Below are 13,057 nucleotides of genomic sequence, written 5' to 3'. Positions count from 1 at the left end.
CAGCAGAAGAAGGTCGGGCACCCAGTCGTAGGAAATACATGCTTCTGAACTGACGGCACCCACCTCGCTGCGATGACGTAGGTGAGGTCGTCGGGTAAACCCAATGCAAAGGCACATGTCGTGGGTGGAACCCTCACCATCAACCCCAAATAAATGGCAGATACCGCCCACTGTCCTATATGCCTCATATGTCTACAAGAGTGTTTAATTAAAGATTAGGAAACTGAGGCTCAGAAAGGTGACTTCATTTGCTCAAGATCTCACAGTCATAAATTCCAACTCAGGACTTAAGCACAGACGGATTTGGACTCAATGCCCATGCTCTTTGCATCAGGACACGTTGTTTTAAGTAAATGATTTATAGACCAGTTGTTAGGGTTCCTGGTGTTTTATTTGTTTCTCTGTGGCATTCCTTCTATTTTGGTCTCTGGGTGGCTGATAAAACTATCTCCTTCTCAGAATCTCTCTTCAAAAAAGCGACAATGCATGGAGCTATCAAATGTCACTTTGCAAACTCAGACTATAAATGAATAGATACCATCCCCCATTATAAAAATGCATTTTATGGAACAATCCCCCAAAAGGTTGATTCTCAGTCGTGCATTGTTTTTTGAAGACTGTGATTAATAATGAGTTTTTATTATTATTTTGTCTTTTTAGGGCAGCACCAGCAGCATATGGAAGTTCCCAGGCTGGGGGTCAAATGAGAGCTGTAGCTGCCAGCCACAGCCACAGCAATGTGGGATCCAAGCTGCGTCTGAGACCTACACCACAGCTCACAGCAACGCCAGATCCTTAACCCACTGAGTGAGGCCAGGGATCAAACCCGCATTCTCATGGATACTAGTTGAATTTGTCACCGCTGAGCCATGAAGGGAACTCTGTAATGATGAATTATTAAAATCAACTTCTTTATAGGACATGAGAGACATTATAGTGAATTTTTTTCATTTTTTTTAGTTTTATTGAAGTAAAGTTGATTTACAATGTAGTATCAATTTCTGCGGTACAGTAAAGTGATTCAGTTATACATATACACATATCCATTCTTTTTCAGAATTTTTTCCCATACAGATGATCACGGAATATTGGGTAGACTCCCCTATGCTATCCAGCAGGTCCCTGTTGGCCACTCATTCCCCATACCACAAAAATAAAATTGTTATAAAGTTTAATCTACCTTTATTTTTAACGTATTATGAAGAATTACAAAGCACTTTGAGGCAAAAATATATTTTGAGGAAAAAAATGGGGTAAGTCATATCAATGTTCCCCAGCTCCCCCAGATTTTACATCAGTCTAGTTGTAAACTAGACTGATTAGCTGTGTCTGAAAATCATGGCTCCCACCGTCTGTTTTAGTAAAGGAAGTTTTACTGGAGCACAGCCATGCCCACTTGTTTACATATTATCTTTTGCACTAACACAGCTGAACAGTCAACAGAACTTGTACGATGTGCAAAGCCTAACATATTCACCGTCCTGCCCTTTGCAGGAAAGCTTCTCCCACCCCGATCTAGATGATCCACAGTTCATTAAAAAACGTTGAATGCCTGCTAGTGCAATAGCATATACTATAAAATACAGCCCAGCTGTGAAAGATAGAGTTCTTAGACACTCTCTTGTTCAAATATGGAAGAGCCGAGTCCTTCCCAGGTCAAGTAACTTTCCAGGTTTGCAGTCATGATGCTCACAGAAGAACCCAAAACCTGTCTCGTTGGACAACAATTTAGCTCCTGCCTGAAGGATCATCAAAAGTTTTAATAAAGAAAAACACAACAAGAAGAAAGTTAAGGGGTCCCCATCCCACAGTGAGTTCAGTTAAATAGAACACTATTCCCCAGAGGGTATAAAGAGGCTACTCCACCACTCAGATCATCCTTATTGAGAATCCTAAAGGCCACCCACCCGAGAGAAACTTTCCAGACTGTGTTTTCAGTTTGCACGGGTGTGCAGAAAGCAGCTGCTTAAACCATACCTAGAGTGTCACAGGGTTCATTCTTCCAGGAACAGATATCATATCCCGTGAGTAAGATGGCGTGGTCATGCCTCTTGCCGTTCTTTCCAACGAGGGCAGACTGCCACTGACAAAAACTATTCAGAGACTGGTCTGCATGATGATTGATCAATAATCCTCCCTAGGGGGAAACCCACACAAAGAGAAGAGGCAGTGGGTCACAGGGAGAGGGACGAATCATTCCATCTGCACAGACACGTTTCTAGGGGGAAAGGTCAGCGAAACACCTGAACTAAGGCTGGGGACAACCAGTGCTGAAGCAAAACCAAACTAAACCCAAACCAAGAAACCTAAGACTGTTGTGGGTAAATGCTCGCAATATTTGACGTAACTACAGAGTTTCAGTCAAGTAGTATTTCGACAACAAGTAACCTGACATCAGAAGCCCCTTCATTCACCTCATGCTGGTAGCATCTTTATAGAACTGTTCCAACTTTTAGAACATAATTATTAATTAATGGGGATAAATGGCTTCTTCAGTAGAGCATGAAGACAGTGGTGACAATAGCTTATTTACCTGTATGTCAAAGTTTCCAACAACGTTGCCTTGGCATAGCATTAGTATAAATACGTAGGCAGATGGGTAGATAGATAGAGAGATAGATATATGCTCAACCAATAAATAAAATGACTGGATAAAAAATATTTTCAAGATTCTAAATGGTAGGAAACGGCCTACTCTTGAAGGATTTATGAAAATGTTTGCTTAGAACTCTTGACTTGGGTTAAGTTGAAGGTTTTTAGACAAGATCTTTAATTATCTGTGAATTATGATGCTGCCGGCTTTGAGGTCCCAGGGCAAAGTCTTAAGTGGTTAAATGAAACAGAAGTGTCTTCGCAAAACACACTCTGTCCTTCTAAAATTCTAAGAATAATTTTTAAAATGTAATTGTTTTTATTTTTTAAAGTTTTACTGGAAGTATACTTGATGTACAATGTTGTGCTAATTTCTGCTCTAAATTCTAAGAATAATTTGATACGTTGTTAACCTCTGTAGCTCTCCAGACCTGGATGATCAGATTAATTTGTGTCTGGTCTCTGACTCTTTGCTTTGTACATTCATTACTGGGATTAGAGATGAAGAGAAAAGGCCGCAGGGAATTTAAAAAATAGACTGCCTGGTAATTCCCACCTCAGAAAATATAGTTTCAACATCAAAACACTACAAAGCAGTAGGTACCATGCAAGTGAATGCTTTATTATACATTCTGTCTTGCATCTCACTGTAATCAACTCAAGGGGCAGTTAAATATTCCTTGTTTATTTCCTGAGGTATCTACGATGGTGCTAGGAGGCAGTAGGTTTACCACTAGAATTTCTGGATGACTTATTTTCAGTATACTTTTAAAATAATCTTTTGCATTTTCCCAGCATCTCCAGCTTGCAAGATTCAATTAACTTTTTTTTTTTTTTTGTCTTTTTGCTATTTCTTGGGCCGCCCCTGCGGCATATGGAGGTTCCCAGGCTAGGGGTCGAATCGGAGCCATAGCCACCGGCCTACACCAGAGCCACAGCAACACGGGATCCGAGCCGCGTCTGCAACCTACACCACAGCTCACGGCAACGCCGGATCGTTAACCCACTGAGCAAGGGCAGGGACCGAACCCGCAACCTCATGGTTCCTAGTCGGATTCGTTAACCACTGCGCCACGACGGGAACTCCAACTTTTTTTTTTTTAATTTTAATTTTTGGACCATGCTCATAGCATGTGGAAGCTGAACCTGTGCCACAGTAGTGACATAATAGATCCTTAACCTCCTGAGCACCAGGGAACTCCTCAACTAACTTTTAGATCACTTACCAAATGTGCTTTCCTTGTGAAGCCTACATAACACTTATAAAGTGGAATATCTATATTTGAATTTTGTCTTCATATTATATATGCATATTTAATATTCTCTTTTTCTTTTCTTCTTTTTTTTGGGGGGTCTTTTTAGGGTTGCACCCATGGTACATGGAAGTTCACAGGCTTAGGGGTCAAATGGGAGCTGCAGGTGCAGCCTACACTGAGCTGCGTTTGTGACTACACTACAGCTCATGGCAATGCTGGATCCTTAACCCACTGAGCAAGGCCAGAGATCAAACTCACATCCTCATGGATACTAGTCAGGTTCGTTACTGCTGAGCCACGACGGGAACTCCCATATTTAATATTTTCTATCATTGTATATTACACACATATGTTTTATAGGTTTGTATATACAAATAATTATTTTGTGATGTTTTAGTATTTAAATACACAACCCCCTGAGACTGAACGTTCCTTGAGGGTAGGGTCAGCCTATTTTCAAATTTCAATTTCTAGTGGCTATAGCACATGGGCTGGCACACAGTAGGTGTTCAATAAGTGCATCCTGAATGGCGGAATGAATGAAGAAATACATGCAGCTTTCCACTTACAGGTTCTTCTTCCAGAAGAATGAGGCTCACCACAACAATGTTTATATCACTTCCAATGGTCCCATCTTTGAAGAGGCTGGAAACCTGTTGCAACAAGTGAAATCCAACAAAAATAAACAAACCCTGAAAACTTCCAAAATCGCCAGGGGCGATCAAGCAGATGTATTAATCAGTACATAGGCTTTGATTTTTACCAAACATATGTACATATGAAGCCAATTTCCTCCAAACTTAATTTTTTTCATTCACATCATGGGGCTACCTCTGCGGATCAACCCATGCGAGGGAATTCCCTGTTTTTTTGCCATCTCGGAGAGGCAGAGGGTCGGCGTCCTGACAGCTTCCCTTACCATGTTCATGACCGTGAGAATGTACGTGGTGACATTGGCCTTGCCGTGCTTTTCCACCATTTTCTTGTCTGCTACCACAAGGGTTTCCACGTTTAGGCCTTTCTGCGACTTTCCAGCTGATCTTCGGGGCCGTCCCGCGCTCCCATATTCATCAAACCTGAGATAGGTGTCCTTGGTGGGCGGTTGAGGGGTGTCTACGAGGAACAGAAGAGCGTTTGGAAGGGCCATCAGCAGAGAACATGTGGGTGAGAGAGGCAGAAGTCTAAAGAAGGGATGGAGAGAGACCCTGGAATCAATACCTCACTTGTTTACTGATAAATGATGCCACTGGTACCTGTCCTGGGGCTTTGTACCTACTCTGTGGTCAAGAGAGATTCTGGCTGCCTGGACAGTTCGATGAATGGATTTGGTAATTCAAAAACATTCTTCTGGAGTTCCCGTCGTGACGCAGCAGAAATCGATCTGACTGGGAACCATGAGGTTGCAGGTTCGATTCCTGGCCTCGCTCAGTGGGTTAAGGATCTGGCATTGCCGTGAGCTGTGGTGTAGGTCGCAGACACGGCTTGGATCTGGTGTTGCTGTGGCTGTGGTGTAGGGCAGCAGCAACAGCTCCGATTGGACCCCTAGCCTGGGAACCTCTGTATGCTGCAGGTGCAGCCCTAAAAAGACAAAAAGACAAAACAAACAAACAAAAAACCCCCACTCTTCTAAAGAGCAAAAGAAAACAAGCTACAATTCTAGTGGGTAGAGCGAGGCAAGAAAAACCAGGATTGTGGAAGAATCTTTAAAAACAGAAAATGCTCATTGTATTTTACTGCTTAAAAACTGCAGAAACAGACATTATCTTTTGCTTCGGAATTCATGAGAGCGCTCTGTACATTATTTTCTAAACCAAATTTAGAAATACATATCCTGAAGAACTTTGCCCATGTCTCACACCTTGTTTCCTCAATACCAAATTTACGGTAGAACCAAATAAGTGGTCGGTGATGACCCACTGACCTGATACTGACTTAGTTATTGGGGAAACAGCATAGTCAGGAGTGATACTTAAAATTACATCCACTACTTCATAGTAGCTAAGGGGCAGGCACCACTTAACAGAGTGGATACTGGCCACAGTCTTTGAGCAGAGACCTGGACGTTCCCGTTGGGTTAGAGACGACCCCGTTAGTTAATGGATGGTGACAGATTCAAGGCTTGCTGGGAAAGAGAGGGACTGGGAAATCTCAAGACAGTAATTATGTCCTACTTATATGGATATTATAATACCAATACCTTAACAACCGGTACAGTCATAATAGAGACGTCAGCACTCCACAGACTGAAGTGAAAAGATCAACTCCTTTAGAGTTAGATTGAAAACTTCCAGCTGGCCCTTTTGATAAGTGATTCTGAGTTTGTTTCCTCATCGATGAAGGAATCAATAATAGCCAAGCATAAGGTTGCTCTAAAGATTACGTTTTATATCTCATATCAAAGATGTATGATAGCCGCCATGAATATCACTGCTAGTATTAATACCACTATTATTATAAGTCCATGCCAAATAGATGTTCCTTAAAAAGGACATTTCAATAACACCCAAACTCCCCAAACCAATTAAAGTGGCAGAAACTGTCTTGCATTATTGCTCCTGATCAATATCTCAGGGATATCAATTCTGCTTCTCCATGGATAACATCTGGCTGCTGGTCCAACTATAGAGTCATGTGTTACTCAAGGCACCTGAGGCTGCAATGGGGCTGGTGCCACTGAAGGAACTGAATTTTTATTAATTTTATTTTACATTTAAAAAGTAATACTTGATTCAGCTATTAAAGTATGTTCGTTACAATTTGGGTATGTAAGTCTACTTTTCTTTTTCTTTTTTTGGCTGCCCTGAGGCACATGGAGTTCCTGGGCCAGGGAGCAGATCCCAAGTCTGCAGTCGCACCCTAAGTCGTAACTACAGCAATGCTGGATCTTTTAACCCACTGCGCCAGGCCAGGGACAGAACCCATGTCTTGGTGCTGCAGAGACACCATTGATCCCATTTTGCCACAGTGGGAACTCCTGTCTACCTTTCAATTTTATTTTTATTTATTTATTTTTTTAAATTTTATTTATTTAGATTTAAAGTAATTTTTTTTTTTTTCCCGGTCTTTCTAGGGCCTCATCCACGGCATGTGGAGGTTCCCAGGCTAGGGGTCAAATTGGAGCTGTCCGAGCTGCATCTGCGACCTACACCACAGCTCACAGAAACACTGGATCCTTAACCCACTGACCAAGGCCAGGGATTGAACTTGCATCCTCATGGATGCTAGTCAGATTCGTTTCTGCTGAGCCACGACAGGAACTCCTACCTTTCAATTTTAAATTTTACAAAATCTAGATACAGATTAGTATCTATTTCTTTTTCTTCTTTCTTTCTTTCTTTGGCCACACCCATGGCATGCAGAAGTTCCTGGGCCAGGGATTGAACCTGTGCCACAGCAGCAACCTGAGCCACTGCAATGACAATGCCAGGTCCTTAACCCGCTGAACCACAAGGAAACTCCCCAGATGTAAGTATTTTTATGAGAATTCGTTGGATTTGAAACTCTTCTCTATGTGTAAAAAAATCGATTTCCAAAATGTAATATGAAAAGAGAATATAAAATACTTCATTTTAACTTCTTTCTTTTTATTTCTTTTTTATATTGATGATATGTTGAGATGACATTATATATATTGGGTTAAAAATATATTATTAATATAAATGTACCTATTTAAAATTTTATAATGCAGCTATTAGAAAATCTAAAATTACATTTGGGGCTGGTGTTCTGCTTCTAGTGGGCCCTGCTGGTCTGGAAATGAGGAAGGTTGTGCTTGGCTCACAAACCATGTCCAAGTCTTTGTGGTTCACTGCCACCTCCACGCAGGTGCCAATGTCCTGGTTACCTGGGAAGACATTCTGCCAAGTTCTCGAAAGGAATGCCCAACCCCCCCTGGGAATTCATCTCTGATTTCCTGCATCATTTGGAAGACTGTGTACTTTTCTCATGGCCACAGAAATTAAAATAATATTGGGACTTTTGACCAAAACGTAGCCGATGTTAAGGGGGGGTGGTGGTGGAATCTTCCCTGTTTAACACAGAAAAAATGATCACCCCGTTTTGGCCTGATAAGGATGATGATGGGTCTATCTTCAAGGCTAATTTCAGTGGGGGCTTAGTGGAGCCCCACGTTAACCTGTAAGGTCAGCACACCCAGCGGCACTTGAGAAAATGTGTTGAGGGCCCAGAGAGGCACAGGACAAGAAAAAAGTTTCCTTACATACATTTCTTGCGTCGTCCACAAAAATGCTGCTTTTGCAACCTTCCAGGTTGATGCTCTCCTTCCGGCCCCCGGGATGGATGGGGAGTGTGACTTGGGGGCTGTCCAGCATAGTTCCGGCTGGAGCTCAGGTAGCCATGGCAACGCTGGACCTCCTCCTCAGCCGTCCTTTTGTACAGCACGTGAGGATGGTGGCCAGCGGGGGAGCTGTAGTTGTGTTCCCGGGCCAGGAGCTGAGGTAATGGTGAGATGAGGAATTCATTTTTTCGTGTCCTTATTAGACCTGACTAAAAAGCCAAACACAAAGGAGACATTAATGATTCCATGCATTCTCTCTTTGATGGGCTGATTTGCAGCAATCGCGTTTCGGCTACAGGCCGTGTGCAGGCCCTGTGCTGAATGCTTGGCATGGATCGTGTCATTTTACCTGCACCACTAGCAGGTGCAAATAGTATCATCCCATTTTACAGATGAGAAAACCAAGGCTAAGCTAGTAAGTAGGACAGGGAGTATGGGCATCCAGAAGTCTCTACCTTCAGAGGCAGTGCTTGCTGTTAACTACTATTTTGGACTGCCAGTCTTGATGTTGGGACTGAAAGGCTGACATTCTGGGAGTCACCACGTGGAGGACACGGCAGACACCATGGTAAACACTGGACAGGATGAAGAATTTAAAGCCAGCCCCACTCTCAAAGAGCTTATAGAGTAGGTAGTAGATGAAAGACATTCCATCTTGATTTCAGGAAAGAACTGGCAAGGATGGCAGAGTGGGTGATGATTGGTTATCTACAATCAGGGGCCTGGGGAATCCTATGGCAGCACCATGACAAAAAGACATAGGTGCTAAATGGGGAAGAAAGAGGGGACTGGGTTCAGCCTATCCAAGTGCAATGTCGCTTTCCAAGTTCATGGCCCAGTACGTCTATCTTTGTACTTGATATTTGTTTCCTTTTCTCTCTTTCCTTCTTTCCTACCTTTTTGTTTGTTTGTTTTTTAGGGCCCCACCTGAGGTATATGAAAGTTTCCAGGCTAGGGGCTGAATCAGAGCTATGCCACAGCCACAGCAACGTGTTCTCGCCTCTCTGCATTTGGCCCAGAATTTCCCTGATATCCAGGCCCTGCTGCACAAAGTGTGGTCTGTGGACTAGCAGCTTAGGCTGGAAATGCAGACTCTCCCCAGACCAGCTGACTCAGAATCTGCAGTTTAAGTGGATCCCTGAGTGATCTGTCTGCCCATTAACATTTCAGAAGCACGGACATAGGCCAACGATTCTTTTTTTCAGCCAAGGGGTGCAGCCGCTGGTTGTGAGATCTCAGACCCAAACCAGGGTTTGAATCTGGGCCACAGTCATGAAATCACCAAGTCTGAAACACTAGGCCACCAGGGAACTCCCCCTTTTTTTTCCTTTTTTCTTTTTTCCAGAAATTCTAACCTTTGCTGAACATAGGAATAGCTGCAGATCTTAAACACACACAGTCAGTCACTCCCAGGCAGAATCCCATACCATCAAAAACCAAATCTCCTGTGACTGATGCATCAGAATTTTCTGTAACCACCCGAAGGAGTCTTCCGATGTCCATGCAGGTTTGTGAGCCGCTGCTCTAGGCCTCACCTTCCTCAGGTGCAACACAGGGAGAATGCTTCCTGCCCTGACCACCTTACAAGGGGAGCTTGAGTAACTCTTGTGGGAGCCTTCCATGCTCTTGATTCCAGCAGTTCAGATGATGGACAGTGAGGGGTGACTGAACCCACCCACATTCACTGTGCACCAGTGAGGTGCCAGGCACTCAGGGAAGTGTGAGCACACACCTGGGCAGGAAATACACACATACAGCATGTGGGTTACTGGGGAGCCAGGCACACACACAGTCAAGCATGCAAGGGAGTGGCGGAGCCAGGGCAAGTTACCAGGGGAGCAAAAGACCTTAGCACCTAACCCACCTGGGGCACCAGACGGGCTGTCCCCAGACCCTATTTTAATTCCATGTCACAATTCAGTGTCTCACTCCTACAAGGAATTCCAGAATGTGTGACTTGGTCTTGGTTTTCCTTCCATTTCAGGAAGTCTGCTGCCTTCTTCAAAACTGTCTTTTGTCAGGAATTCCCATCGTGGCTCAGTGGAAAAGTATCCAACTAGTATCCATGAGGATGCGGGTTCAACTCTTGGCCTGGTGCAGTGGGTCAGGGGACCCAGCGTTGCCGTAAGCTGTGGTGAGGTCACAGATGGGGTTCAGATCCTGCATTGCTGTGGCTGTGGGTAGGCCAGCAGTTGTAGCTCCGATTTGACCCCTAGCCTGGGAACTTCCATATGCCGCAGGTGTAGCCCTAAAAAGCAAAACAAACAAACAAACAAAAACTGCCTTTTGTCTGGAGCACCAGCGTGATATGAGAATGCAGACAGAAAGAAAGATGCTTTCCTTCCTCCAGCAAACACACCGAGAACGTCTAATTCATAGCCCTGTTCTAGGGGGTGGAAGAAAGAAAGAGGCATAAAGTAATGGAACAGTTCACACACATGCCCTCAGGGAGATGATGGGAGAATCAACTGGCAACAAAACCTTAAAGAAGTAAAATCTTAGGACCCTGGAAGCCCTGGCTCCTGTGTCTTCAGGCTGCAGCTCAGAACGTCCTGCCTTCGCTGCCCAGCACAGTGCCAGGCTGGCAGACACTTTCATCCATTATTAGGATGCTTCTCTGGAATCTTCCAAAGCCCCTCTCCTCTTCAGTATGGTCTCCCCACATGAGCCAGTGTCCCCAGCCAGCCAACATAACCCAGCTCACTTCAGGCACCCTGCTATTCATCTCAAATCCGAATCCCTTTTCTAGCCGACAGATCCCTCCAGGTAACCTGCTCCCTTTGGAGCCTGGCAGCTTTGCTTTATCTGTCACATCTGCTTCACACTGTTCTGAAAAGGATTCTTCCTTCAGTTCCTAAATGGAGCAAATTCTTGCACTGGAAGAGGAGCAGAATTCACCACCTCAAAATACACCTCTTTGGCATATGGATTATCATGAACTGGTTATTTTCAAGAAACAGTAGGGAAAGAAAGAAAGAAAGAGAGAGAGAGAGAGAGAGAGAGAGAAAGAAAGAGAGAGAGAGAGAGAAAGAGAGAGAGAGAGAAAGACAGACAGACAGAAAGAAAGAAAGAGAGAGAGAGAGGGAGAGAGAGAAAGAAAGAAAGAAAGAAAGAGAGAGAGAGAAAGAAAGACAGACAGAAAGAAAGAAAGAAAGAGAGCGAGAGAAAGAGAGAGAGAGAGGGAGAGAGAGAGAGAGAGAGAGGGAGAGAGAAAGAAAGAAAGAAAGAAAGACAGACAGACAGAAAGAAAGAAAGAAAGAAAAGAAAGAAAAGACAGACAGACAGACAGACAGACAGAAAGAAAGAAAGAGCAGACACGGAGCAGCGCTGAAACCGAAGTTCCCCCTTTTGGAAAAGCATTTCCTTTTATAAGGGAAATCTCCATTTCTCAGGGAACCTCCCTCTTCGTACCAGGAAGGAGAGGTTGACTAAAACTCTAGAAATTCTTTTCAACTGAGAAGGGTCCGCTTTAAATCTGAGTAACAATCATGCCCTTGTTTATTGGCCTTTGCCTGAGAGGCTCCCAGAACTGCCCCACCCCAACCCTTTCTTTTGTCCTTAGGTAGAAGACGGTATTTAAGGGGGGGATGGCTTGAGCCTCTGTGGGGAGTTGCTCAGTTTTCCCGGGTTTTGCCCACGTACACAGGGGGGATACATGCTATTGAAGGTCTGTTTTCTCCTGTGAATCTCTTCTTTGTTAAGTGGGGGGTGGTCTCTGCCAAGAACCTAGAGGAGGAAAGGGAAAATTCTTTTTCCTTGCCTACATACCTGACACACTCGTACCTGAGTGTGCACGTACCTTTTCTTTCACCCACCATCTGCTGTCCCCACAGACTTGTGGGACTTCAAGGCCTCTTCAAGGAGATAGAACTCAAAGCCTCTGGCCAATACAAGAATGACTGAACCCTTATCATCGCCCCACCTGTCACATTGTAATGCTTCCTCCCCCATCTTGAGCAACCTGGCTACTCCTTCCTGCCCCCTAGTTGGAAAGGTATATAGCTCACTCCTCACCCACCTCTCTAGGGGCCTTCTGTGCCCCCAACCAAGCAGCAAGTGTATCATACACCCTCCCTTTCCCCAACCAATTAGCAAGTTAGCTGGTGTATCCTGAGCCCTCTCCTCTCTTCCCCTGGGCTATAAACGCAGACACAACTGCACAGGTTCTGGGTTGGGTCTCCCTATGAGCAGGAAGTCAGCCCACTGTGTTAATAGCATTTCTGTCCTCAATAAACTTGTCTTTTCTTTACCCTGCTCTGAATCTGGAAAATTACTTTTCTTTTTTCTTTTTTTCTTTTTCGGGCTGCACCCGTGGCACATGGAAGCCCCCACATTAAGGGTCACATTGGAGCTGTAGCCTCTGGCCTACACCACAGCCACAGCAATGCCAGATCCGAGCTGTGTCTGCGACCTATACCACAGCTCACGGCAGTGCTGGATCCCTAACCCACTGATCGAGGCCAGGGATCGAACCCGAGTCCTCATGGATCCTAGTCCCATTCATTACTGCTGAGCCACGATGGGAACTCCTGGAAAATTCTTTTTCTAACCTGCGGCCACGGATCATGACAAAACTCACTTGCTTGGCTTTGTGGTGCTCTTTGCTTTTGTCTCGGGGGAAACATCCCCTCCTCAGAGAGACGGTACTCAGGACTGTGTTGAAAACTGCCTTCTCCCACTCCCAGGTCTTTCAGGCTGCAGTTTATTGGCTGCCTGTCCATCTTCAGAAAAGGAAATTCACACGTCATCAACCAATAAACATCGCACTGGGAGCCTACAGATACCAGTAGAATAAGTGAACCGAAGAACCTCAGGGTGGAGGGGAGGCAGGGGGCATCCTGGCAGCGCCCCCTCCCTTTCCAGCTGGGGAAACCTGACCTGGGGAGTGACATGTTCACATTCATACAAACCA

The 13,057-nt window shown here is 44.5% G+C and overlaps 1 protein-coding gene across 1 annotated transcript in view; it reads right to left on the bottom strand.

Annotated features, from left to right (window-relative positions):
- The window catches only part of ADAMTS18 (ADAM metallopeptidase with thrombospondin type 1 motif 18), a 164,005-nt gene that overhangs the window by 80,016 nt on the left and 70,932 nt on the right, over positions 1-13,057 (bottom strand). The window contains 4 exon segments of the mRNA XM_021093765.1: positions 1,978-2,137; positions 4,418-4,501; positions 4,768-4,961; positions 8,072-8,354. Coding sequence (XP_020949424.1) covers positions 1,978-2,137; positions 4,418-4,501; positions 4,768-4,961; positions 8,072-8,354 — 721 coding nt within the window.

Source organism: Sus scrofa, chromosome 6 (assembly GCF_000003025.6).
Source record: "Sus scrofa isolate TJ Tabasco breed Duroc chromosome 6, Sscrofa11.1, whole genome shotgun sequence".
NCBI classification, from domain to species: domain Eukaryota; kingdom Metazoa; phylum Chordata; class Mammalia; order Artiodactyla; family Suidae; genus Sus; species Sus scrofa.
Note: the sequence above shows the minus strand (reverse complement) of the source record. Positions and strands in the feature narration are given on the sequence as shown.